The 11972-nt window shown below is 49.7% G+C and overlaps 3 protein-coding genes across 4 annotated transcripts in view; 2 read left to right on the forward strand and 1 right to left on the reverse strand.

Annotated features, from left to right (window-relative positions):
• Window positions 1-3084: 3084 nt before the first annotated feature.
• On the forward strand, window positions 3085-4960 carry LOC123050233 (WUSCHEL-related homeobox 1-like). Its single transcript, XM_044473057.1, has 3 exons — window positions 3085-3656; window positions 3777-3883; window positions 4049-4960. Exons 1-3 carry the CDS (start codon window positions 3260-3262, stop codon window positions 4469-4471), a joined length of 927 nt encoding a protein of 308 aa, XP_044328992.1. The 5' UTR covers window positions 3085-3259; the 3' UTR covers window positions 4472-4960.
• A 391-nt stretch (window positions 4961-5351) lies between these two features.
• Window positions 5352-10153, reverse strand: LOC123054791 (U11/U12 small nuclear ribonucleoprotein 25 kDa protein). 2 transcript variants are annotated; one of them, XM_044478635.1, is made up of 4 exons: window positions 9818-10149; window positions 9611-9716; window positions 7354-7453; window positions 5352-5795 (listed from the first exon to the last, which is right to left on the reverse strand). In XM_044478635.1, the coding sequence occupies exons 1-4, from the start codon at window positions 10041-10043 to the stop codon at window positions 5700-5702; spliced, it is 528 nt and encodes a 175-aa protein (XP_044334570.1). In that variant the 5' UTR covers window positions 10044-10149; the 3' UTR covers window positions 5352-5699. The 2 variants fall into 2 exon arrangements, with proteins under 2 accessions (XP_044334570.1, XP_044334572.1); XM_044478637.1 differs by lacking the exon at window positions 7354-7453 and having other exon boundaries at window positions 9818-10153.
• An 89-nt stretch (window positions 10154-10242) lies between these two features.
• The window catches only part of LOC123054792 (PHD finger-like domain-containing protein 5A), a 2847-nt gene continuing 1117 nt past the window's right edge, over window positions 10243-11972 (forward strand). Inside the window, exon 1 of the mRNA XM_044478638.1 lies at window positions 10243-10454. The gene's annotated coding sequence lies outside the window, so the exon portion shown is untranslated. The remainder of the gene's footprint in view (window positions 10455-11972) is intronic.

Here is an 11972-nt window from a genome sequence, read left to right on the forward strand (position 1 = left end):
GAAACGATCCATGCATGTGATGGCACAGCCTGGTTTGAGGTCTCACCAAAACGATGAACGAGCACGGAAAAAGAGCACGCAATTAGTACGTACGTGCTGAATCGAGAACGAATATGAGTAGGAGTAGTAATCAAAGACGACATAGCAGGCGTTAACATAGCAGGCGTTAATTTTCGTCTCTGCCACGATCAATGAATGCATGCACAGAAACCGTAGTGGTGGTGGCTCACTCTCGTGCGCTACAGTGAACGACACCGTACGTAGGCGCGCGCGCATGCATCGGTACCGGAAAAGGTGTACTCGCCCGCCCGCCCGCTCGGTTCGTTCGATGCTACAGGCCACGGACGTACTCATACTTTTCCACGAATCAATCACGGTACAAGATCCCTACCTACACGTTTTTCATTCGGAAAAAAGAATATCCTCCGTACTGTAGCCACGATGGGATGAACTTTTCTTTTAGTTGAACAATGGGATGAACTTTGGAGTTAGAATTAGCATATGAAGACACACAAAATAGACAGCATATAAACATAGTCTTAAACCAAACCAAGCAGTTTTCAACATAGTACGACACTTAAACAAGTAGCTTTCAAGCAAATTAAAAAAAGAAGTAGTTTTCAACCAAACCAGTATGACGTAGTCTTAAACGAAACCAAACCAACACACGCAACAGAGAGCTCTCCTAATGTTCATGGCGAAGGCGTCATCGTGTTTCTTGCACTTAGTCACCGCTTCAAGGTCGTCGTTGCCAAAGATGATCACTTTTAGGTTGTTGGAAATCGACAGCTTGAAGCTGACCATGTAGCTGATCCTGATCTGGTGGACAGCGACGAAGAGGACCCAACCCTGATCGAGGGTGACCCTGCCATTCAGGAGTTGGACTGTCACCCTCCATGCGCAGCCGATGTCCGTCTTCAGCTTAAACTCCTGAGGCACGGCCGGGAAGTGCTTCGTAAAGTCTAGAGGCATAGGTAGACACTCCAGCTTTAGGGCAAGGATCACCTTGTAGAACTGAGTTGGGCATGCCTTCTTATGGTAGTGCCTGTAGGTCCTCCGCTTGCCTCTGGGGGCTCCTCCAGCACCACATCATTGTCCAAGGGCGGCACCACCTCCTTACCCTTCTCGAGGGCCGGCACCACCTCCTTGCCCTTGTTCTCCGTCTCGATCTGCATTATGAACAACACAAAGTTGAAAGGTTGATCAACATTCAATCATATCGCCCAAAACCCTATATTTGCCCACCCAGGTTGTACTACTTACCCACCACCGTACTCAATTAACCCTCTCTGACTCTCACTATCACTCTTCTTCCACATCTCCACTGCCATGAACCCCATCCCCAACACCTTTCCCCGGGGTATTGGTTGGAGGGCTTTTTTCCTTGGGTGCTCGCTCTATGATCGCACCAAGTTCGAGAACGCCATATGGAAGTGTGCTTTAGCTCACCAACATCGACGACATGCACTAGGAGGCATGTGTTGTGGTAAAGAAGGCGGTCTCAGAGGAGTTGAAGATGCTAATTCCTGACGCAATGAAAGGCACTATGTTAGTGGACATACTACACTGGGTTATGGGTCAGGCCGACTCCAGCGATGCCGGTCAAAGAGCGAGATGGGCCAAGTACAGGGGGTACAGAGCTCGTCAAGACCAGCCGGTCGTCATCGTTTTGGAGCCGAAGAAAGAAAAAGATGCGGTGGAGGTGGTGCTCAGGGCGCCGAAGCTAGGCCACCGTAACATGCCAATCATTCTGGACGAGGCGAGGATGAGGAGAAGGTGCATGCTACGGTCGATCCAGAGGACAACTACAAGGCCAAGGTCCCCCGCCGCTCCAAGCCCCTCCAGGGTCGCCGCTGCTATTGTGTAATCCCGATCGAAACCCTCAAACCCATCGCTACTTGCTACCCATGAAGATGTGTTGATCAATCCTATCGCTATTTACCCTGATTCCCCATTCCCCTAACACGTTGATCGAATGCGCAAACCAAATCTAAACACGGATCGAATACCAAAAATCGTAAGCAAGTAGGTGAAAATAGTGCTTACCGCCATTTGTGAAGTGCTGCCGGTGATGGACGCCGATGGTCGCCTTGCTGTTCTTCGATCTGCCGATCGGCGCCGCCGGTGTGAGAGTGGAGAGAGTGTGATGTGGGTAATTATGTCGGCGCTTCGGCCTTCGGGAAACAACGCGGCGTCTCGAGTGTGGCTCCTCGCGTTGCGGCGGCCGCCGCCCACGTGCATCCTATGGGCCTGGCTGTGGAAAAAGCTGCCGATTCGACGGTTCTGAGCGGACGTGTGGAAAAGCACGCATTATGTGGATCGGTCGAGGTTTGTGTTTCACAAGGGCATGCATGCCATATGCACGGACGAGGACAGGACGAATTCTTTCTCCATGACTGATAGATCTCTTTCTCTCAGGAACCGAACCCTTTTCTCAATCCAGACGACGACACCGACCGACCGATCGATGGAAACCATTTGGTTCAGCCAGCCAGTCAAGACGGCCAGAACAAACACCAACAAAATTGAAAGCAGCAGACAAGGAACCCCGCACACATCAGCGCTCACATCCATCACACTTATTCTGGCCTGTCCCCCCAAAAACCAAAAATACTACAACTACTACATGCAAAACTCGAACTCGATCGGCCCATGCTTGCTTGTATGAACACGCACCATGCGCCCATTGATCATATCGGTCGATGCCCTCCCTCTCTCTCTGTGTGTATATCGACCGTGTGTGTGTGTGTGAGAGAGAGAGAGAGTAGAAGAGAGAATGAGAGAGAGAATGCAACCTATCTTGTGCTAGGCGAGCAGGAAGCAGTTGCCATATGCGGGGGCGTCTGCGCTCCATACTCCATCGTCCCCACATGACATGCGCCCCCGTACGTGTGTCGACTTCACTTGTCCCTCTCCAAAAGATATCACCATGATCCCCTCTCGTCCCCCTCTCTCTTCCTCTCTCGGGGAACCAAACCAAGCCGGCCCCAACCTATATCACCCCTACCTACACTCCTATTCCTCCTAGCTCCCCTCCTAGCCTCCTATACCTAGCCGAGCTGAGCTGAGCTGAGCAGCTGCTGCCTGACCTCCATGGCGCCATGGCACCATATATACCCGGCCTCTCACGTGATCCACCCACGCCCCTCCCCCTCCTTCCAGCACACATCGCCCTCCTCCTCCTCCTTCCCACCGATCGTCATCACTCATCACAGCGGTAGTAGTAGTAGGCTAGCGACACCACCTTCTTCTTGCTGCCATGGACAAGCAGAGCGTCGTGTGGAGACAGCAGCAGCACCAGCACCACCAGGCCAGCGGCGCGGCGGGCGGGAATGCCGTCGCTGGCGCCGGTGCGGCGGCGACGACGACGACCGCGCCCGTCCGGCCGAGCAGCGCGCGGTGGACGCCGACGCCGGAGCAGGTCAAGATCCTCAAGGACCTCTACTACGACTGTGGCATCCGGTCGCCCACGGCGGAGCAGATCCAGCGGATCGCGGCCCGGCTCCGGCAGTACGGCCGGATCGAGGGCAAGAACGTCTTCTACTGGTTCCAGAACCACAAGGCCCGCGAGCGCCAGAAGAAGCGCCTCGGCGTCGACGTCAACGCCTCCCCCCTCGCCGCCACCGCCGCCGACGTCCTCGCCCTCTCCCCCTCCGGTACTTACTCGCACGTCACGTCCTCCCTCTCTGTCGCGCGCGCTGCACTTGATTCTTGTCTCGCGTCGCTTTGCTTCGAGTCCGAACTATAACCTGACAACACTCGCGACGTGCGTGCAGGTGCGGCGGCCGGCTTGTACGGCGCCGGCAACTGCGGCGGTCGCGGCGCGGCCGTCCACCCGGATGCGAGCGCTACTACCACTTGCTGGGGGGACAGCACCCTGCAGGTAACGAATCAGCCATGCACTGCCGCATTGCGATCGATCCATACTTACTAGTAGCCGCCGTCCGGTCTCCACGCCGATCGATCGAATTTCAATTTCAATTTCCACATGCATGCATGCATATAATCAGCTAATGTATGTCTGGCCTGTTGGATCGACGCACGGCAGGACTACATGGGCGCGAGGAGCACGGTGGGAGCGGGCAGCCACGGCGGCGCCACCACAGCACCTACGCCGTGGCCAGCTGCGGGCTTCCCTTTCTCCACCAACCAGACGCCGCCAATGCCGCCGCCGCGGGAGCTCCCGCTCTTCCCGACCGGCGGAGGCCGGCAAGAAAGCGCGGACGAGTTCCACGGCGGCAGCTACCATCTCCAGCCCAACAACTCGCCGTGGTGGGGAGCTGCCGCTGCCGCTGCCAGCAACACCAACGCCATGTCAGTCTTCCATCACCAGCATCATCATCAGCTCCAGCAAGAAGAGCAGCCGCAGCACAGCTTTTACGGCAGCGGCAACCACCAGCAGATGATGATGATGCCCGTCCAGGACGCCGGCACCTCCCTGGAGCTCACTCTCCGTGCCCCTTACATGTGAGGGCTAGCTCTCCTTGCCTAGTGCTCCGAGAGTGCTCCCGTCATTGTCTTATGCATGATCCTATCTGTCTATCTATCCATCTACTAGTACCACTAGTTACTTACAGTTAGAAGCATATGTGGAAGCTTGTCCATGTCTGTAACTTGTAGGGTTTGATGGTAGTGTGGTCCCTAAGCCTCAAACTGGTAGTGCACTGCATGCCAAATGCAATGGGCAGTGCATGGTGCAGCAACCAGTGTGTGTGGTGAGTTTGCTACTGTTTGGTTGCTTGGTTGTACCCAAAGTCCAAAGTGTGTGTGTGTGCCTGGGACAAAGTGTGTGTGAGTACTAGCGCGCTTGTCACAGGAGGAGGTAGCACCATTGGTGTCAACCTTGTCTTGTCTCTCCCGTTGGTGCCCTTCCAGATAGAGGAAAAAGTTATCCTCCAGCCTGATTTCACATGAGGAGGAGGCAGAACTGTGGTTGTCTTCAGCTGGGGCATACTTTTCTCTGTCCATATGTGTCCATTACAGTCATGCATGCCAGTTTTATCACTTCAGCATTTGGGATGTGTGTGGCTGTGTGCCCTGGGACCACGCCGGTTGAGTTGCTGGGGGAATGTCGGTTCCAAGAAAAGAATCAGTTTCCAGTCAACACATTTTGGTCCTGACTTGGGTCAGGCTGGTCTGTTGGTTTTGGGCACAAGGCTTGAAATTTTCATCTTACAAACCATGCTTTTTTTTAACCATTGCTATGTTTGCATGACGTATTTTTTTATTTGCTTAATTGGCTGCTGTAGAACACCAAGGGCTGCAATTACTATGCGCCATGGGCATGGCTTGAGTAAAAACGAGCAGAGTTACGACTTGATCCTCTGAACCAAAAATGAAGCAGTCAGTAGTTTACCAGAGCTAGCTGACCTGCAAAAGCCTGCAGATAGATAACCTGAAGTGCATTACAACATATTGTGAAGTGCACTTCCCACTGGCAAATTACACGACCAAACCAGTAGCTTCGAATTTACAACACACATTAGCTGACGTGCCCGTGCACTACGTACCAACTGCTTTTCCCAAGCGCGCACAATCTTCTGCAACTCCTGCATGCCATCAACGAATCAGTGGATTGCTTCCGCGAAATTCTACCCCGTTTCGTCGCCATAGCTAAATCTTGGAGCATTCTTCGTTTTGGAAGTGATCGCTCCCCACTGGTCGCAAGGGCTTCTCCGATCACAAATCACGAGGTGGGATCACATCCTCCTGCTAAGCCCGTGGAAGAAACGGTGTTTTCTTCTCCTAGAATGCTTCTGATGCACCCTCGACATGACGTGCGGTGAGAAACAAACCTAGTACAGGAGAGGGCAGAAACAGAGTCACAACACTTTATTCAGTTCATACATCTTTAGCTGCTACCTGACATATCTGGTAACACTATCTCTGTAAGTGGATGCAGTCAAATCTGAGAATAGTTTTGGATTAACCGGGTGTATCGGTTTGGTTTCTGCTGACGGGTTCGTTTGGTTCAGGTGTTAATAGGCTGACTCTGAAAAGAGTTTGGTTCAGTTTGGTTTCTTATAGCAAATGGTTGGGTATGGTCGGTTATAGGCCTCAACAGGTCCAGCTCCAAAAAGTTTAGACCCGTAGTTCATGCCCGGTTCTTGACGTTGGTTCTGTTTGTAAACCTCGAGCCCATTCTTCTCAGCCCATCGGACCTCAACTGCTGCCGCTCGCGCTTGGCACGTCGTCCTCGCCTTCGCCGGAGCAGCTCGCCCGTAGCTCGCTGGCCCCGCCTTTGCCGGAGCTACCATCGCGCACGGCTTGCCGGACTGGCCTCCACGGCCACTGTCGTCGAGCGCCGCTCACGTGCGGCTCTGGACCTGCCTCCGCGGCCATTGCCGTCGAGCGCCGCTCGCGCGCGGCTCTCTGGACCTGCCTCCGTGGCCGCCATCGTCACCCGCGGCTTGCCGGACTGGCCTCCATAGCCGCTGCCGTCAAGCGTCGCTCACGTTCAGCTCCCCGGCCCCGTCTCTGCGGTCGCCGTCGCCGCGCCACTCATCAGATTGGCCTCTGCGGCCGCCCGCCGCCCAGATCAGCATTCGTCGTCTCTCCGCAGGCCCTCCCCACGTCCGTCATCGTGTACCCATCAGCCGGCAGCCCAAACTCACGAAACCTCCTCGCGAACTCCAGAGCCGGACCCGCCGTAGGACGCGGCGAGCGTGCAGGACACGAAGACGCTGCCGAGCCACCCGGACCTCGCGGCGAGCACGCTTAGGGGACCCGCTTGGGCCGCGGAGGCGTGGCGGAGCGCAGAGCAGAGCGCGTAGGAGTCAAGCGGGCCGGCGGCGGCGGGCCCGCGTTGCGCGAGCGCGAGGGCGGGGAGGCGAGGGAGCAGAGGCAGGGGTGCGAGGAGGAAGAGGCGGCGGTGATAAGGTAGTTGAAGAAGAGGCGGGGGTGTGCCATAGGACAATGGTTATTATTTAGTACTCGAATGGTTTTCAAACCATTTCGGCAACTGCCTTCAACCACAGGTAAGCACTAGGTTTCAGTTCAATTTGGGTGGAAAGTCAAGTTGGTTTGGTTTTCGTTGGGCTGACATATATATAAACTGAGTTTAGTTTGGTTTGGGTTGCCACGTTTATTCATGCAGGTTTGGTTGAGGTACGGTTTAGTTCTCAAACTTTTCTCAGATTTAGATGCAGTGGAGGTCAAACTATCTTATTTGGTAATGCAGATTCCACTAGGCCAACTTAAGAAAGAAGCATATACATTTTTTTCATCCAAAAAGTTAAATATGCATGTACCATAAAGAGATGGGTTGTTCCCCAAAGAGGTTTCACATGCTGCTACGCATAGTAAAAACTTCCAGAAAACTGAAATGAAAAAAATATGTTATTTTTTATATACCTTGGAATTATTACGAATGTCGTAAGAAGAAAGTGCAGAATTGTCATCTATCAACTTCTCACTCTGATGTGTCAGGCAGTAGTTCTCCCAAATATGCTTCCTGGGTCAAACATTAATACTTACAGAGGAGTTTGGAAATTCTTGGTATCCTTAACAAATGGAGATATTGACAAAGAAAAGGTTGAGATGCCATGAAAAAGTACACCCTCCATTTCAAACTAAGTGTCATGGTTTTAGTTCAAATTTTTGAACTAAAACCACGACACTTATTTTGAAACGGCGGGAGTACGTCAGTTCTTAATAGAGAAATGGATAAAAATAATAATTATATTTATGGATAAAATAGTAGAGCCAGATGATAAAATGCAGAAAATGTTGCACATGTAGCTTAGACATACAACTTGTGCTAAGAACCAAATCCCGATGCTTTGGAACTACATAATTCAAGAAGACATGGATACCAAGTTGGCACTTTTGGGGAATTCAATACATGCCTGTCAGCTATTATACAGCTGAAGAGCTAACATTGTGATAGAACTTAGAAGGCCATATTATTAACCATAGCTAACATCAATAAGGTAGGATCTCTACTAGTTTTACACTCATGCAGCTGAAGCTTTTTAATTACAGAACTCATATATGGGCTCGTAATTTTTTTCCCAGCATCTAGTAATGTTCTGTCTGCACATCAATAAATTAGTTGAGCCTTCCCAAATCTACAGTTTATTTTAACAGCACAACAATCATCATACTACACACAGTAGCCTTTCTCGGATGAAAATAGGTATAATACTTTCTGACAACTTAGCGTTAACAAATACTGATGCCAAGAACTCTTTGCAGTGTGTGCTCTCGTTATATCAGACAGGCAAATGATGTACTGTCCTAGATAAACTAATAACAACATGACTGAAGCTTCATGGAGTCACGGAAATGGGATCCTAGTTTAGAATTTAGAATACCAGTGTAACATCTTAGAGACAAATTTCTTTCTATGTTGAGCTCATACTACTTTAAGACGACAATCTTCGAACATTATATTCTCCCTAGCTTAACTGAAATAGATAATTTAAGATAGGGACCTTAATTCGAATGGGTTTGACTAACCTTGTGTACACAGTTAGCTAGTCAATACCAAACAGGTCAAGTTCAATGCAAAATCAAACTAAAAATCAGAATAAGCTCCAGCTTGGATTCTGAGTGTCTCGAGGTAATTCAGAATTCGGTTCAGTCTCATATATCTTGTGACCTTCAGCTTATTTGGATCATGGCACCTATCGTGGATCATGAGTGTCTGATCAATCATCTTGGCAGAGATTAAATATCAAAGATACATTGGCGGCATTTTGGAGAACATTAAGTGTACTGTCAATGCCAGGAGTTGTTTGCAAGAGTGCTATTGTCATATCTGACTGGCAAACAGTGTACTCCTAGATGGGCTTACAACCACATAGCAGAAGTTTGGAGTCCAGAAAATGGGGTCTTAATTTAGAATGTTCTTGATAATTTGTAGGTGTTGATGCAAACAGTGTACAAATAACAGGCTCATGCACTCTGAGATAACCGTAAGGCAAATTTAGTCAGCAGTTTCTTTCTATACTGAGCTTAAACTATTTATATAAGTCAATCTTGGAACACTATGTTCTCTTTAGTTTAACTGAAGACACTAATACAAGGGAATCTAATTCAAACAGGCTTGAATAATTTGTAGGTGTTGATGCAAACAGTGTACAAATAACAGGCTCATGCACTCTGAGATAATCGTAGGGCAAATTTAGTCAGCAGTTTCTTTCTTTACTGAGCTTAAACTATTTCTAGAAGTCAATCTTGGAACATTATGTTCTCTTTAGTTTAACTGAAAGACACTAATACAGGGAAATCTAATTCAAGCAGGCTTGAATAACCTTATGTACACACATTCAGCTATTCAATACACAGTGCAAAGTCAAACTAAAACACGACTTCAGCTAGGATTCTCAACATCTCGAGCCTACTAAGAATTCAGGTTAATACCATACATCTTGTGACCCTCAGCTTATTTAGATAATCACGCCCATCTAAACTAAGCAAATTTTGGTGGATCAACAGTGCCTTAGTGCCCATCATAGGATATATTAAATAGCAAAGACAAATCGGCAGCATTTCGAAGGATGTCAACTAATTAGATCAACACATGTTAGCATGAATCAATTAGAGGCATGGATGTCAGAATTCATCCGTCCACAGTTTCAGACAAATAAATCTGACTATCACTTACCATGAGATGTGACGATGGCCCATCTGGCCTTGCTCTATCTCAGTTATCTTCTTCCTGATAGCCAGCTTCAAATCCTTGAGCGTAGCCGTGTTCAACACCGCGACGTCTTTATCACCACAAGAGTAAGACGAATTGAGATGGGGATAGACGCACGGTAAGATATTTGTACAAAAATGTGGGCGGGGTTCGAAGAGGGCCATATTATACCGAACGAGGTGTTGTCCAGCTTGACGACGGTCACCCTCATGGCGCTGCCGAGCTCGAGGTTGATGAGCGTGTCCACGTCCGCCAGCGAGGGCTTCCTCGGGACGTCGGCCAGAATGGGGTCGTCGAGGAGCGCCGCGAGCATGGACTGCAGCCTCGCCTGCTTGGCCTCGCTGCTCTGGTAAGCGGCCACCTCCTCCTCGGCCTTCGACGCTCCCGCCGAGTCCATCGCCTCTCCGCCGTAGAGCGCGATTGGCTCGGGACTCAGCGCGGGTCCCTCCGGCGGCGGTGGCGCTCGGGGAAGATGCGGTGCCACTGGAGAAGGGGTTAAGTGGTTAACAGGGGACCCCCAAGGTGTTGAGAGGCCGACAGGTGGGACCCAGCCCAAGGAGAGCAAAATACGCTGGACCGCGCAGGTCACTGGTAGCCGTCCGATCGGGCTATCGGGCGATATGGACGGCGATCCCCATCGTGGCGCACCTCTCCGTCTTTTATCTGCAAGCTTCTAGCCGCATCGGCCGCCGCCGCCGCCAGAATCTATTCCGCCCGCCTCGTCTCGTCGACGTCGTCTCTGGTCTCGGCGCGTCGCCTGCGGGGAGCAAGGAGTAACCGCCGCCGCAGCGAGCTCATCCTTCCGAAGGTACGTGGGGACTGAACCCTGGAGCTTCTCCTGTATCTATGGTCCCGTTCCGCCACTTGAAGCATATGCATCCCCTAGGTTTTTTGCTCCGCTCCGGCGATTTCTGCTCGGACGCTTGTCCCTGCTGCTCCCGTCGACCCTTAGGCCAGTCGCCAGAGCTTGGGGGTGGCGCGCGTCCTTCTGCACCAGCCCTAGCCCTCTTAAGCACCGGCAAGTAGGGGTCCTGTTCTCCAGATTCAGTACACTAAGCTTCAGATGGTTTGGATGGCCGCAAATTGAAACACCGTCACAAGCAATTTGCGGTGTCATCTGTAACTTCGGTTTCGTTAGCGAGAGGTTTAGGGGGCTATAATACTGTATAATACAGTAGTACATTTATGTTATGTTGGCTAGTGATCTAGGAGGCTGGAACTGGGACTAGAACAAATGCTATTTGCTTTGTGCTTGCTTACATTATGCTGGCTCGAGTGACCTGGATGGCTGGAACACATGCTATAAAATTTATTTGGTGGGAACTGAAGTAGCAATCAGTGAAGTAATTAATGTCATATGCTGGTATCTCCTATATGTATGCTGTATTCATGTTATTGGTAGTGCCCTAAAATAATTGTATGTTGTTAATTTTTTATATTGTCAATGGAAAGTAATGGCATGATCATGATATATAAATTTCTTGTACTGGAATTATGCTGTTGACCATAAGATGTTGTGCATATCAAATTGATGAGATGCACTTCGAATTCGTGCCCTTTACTTCTTTAGTCTTTACAACATTCGATTGTCTTGAAAGATTTTGAATCTGTATCCATTTTAAATTATATTGGATATAGTTGTGGTAGGGGCATTGTTCAATCTGCTTTGATATGGGTGTAATTGTGGTAGGGGCGCCATAGTTGTGTTTATGATAGAATTTTTTCACCCCTAACTTCAAGTCGTCAACAAGAAACTACGCATAACCAGGTAACTGATCTGGATGGAAATGTTTCGGATCAGCTTCCAACGTCAAATTTTGTATATCTAAGATTTACAACCTCTGAATCTAAATGGTGTATTGTGGGGTGGCATTCATTTTTTTTTAGTTCTCCTGCTGTCATACATTTCTAGCTCCACTGCTAGTTGGTGAAAATGTGTGCTATGATGTGGCTTCTGTAGAAAGCAGCAAACACACAATTTGCAACCATACCCACTGTATCTGTTTTAATTATCCCATGGAACCTGATGACAGTAAATGAAGGCGTTGGAATGATGGGGTTGAATTTGAAATCATACTGTCATGGTTGAATCAATGTTCAGGATATCGGTAACTGGTACTATATCAGTCGGGTGCTGAGTAGGGGATAAATGGGCGAATTGTGCAGTTAATCAGACGATAAATCAGTTAATTGGCTATTCGGTGACCCACCGAATAGCGATTCACTGACCGAGATGCCGATTAACTGGCCGATATTTGAAATTGTTGATTATGAATTCTAGTGGTATACTTCCTTTTCTCTCAGAGCAATCTGTTCTGTTCTGTTC

The sequence above is a fragment of the Triticum aestivum genome, chromosome 2D (genome assembly GCF_018294505.1).
Source record: "Triticum aestivum cultivar Chinese Spring chromosome 2D, IWGSC CS RefSeq v2.1, whole genome shotgun sequence".
NCBI lineage: Eukaryota > Viridiplantae > Streptophyta > Magnoliopsida > Poales > Poaceae > Triticum > Triticum aestivum.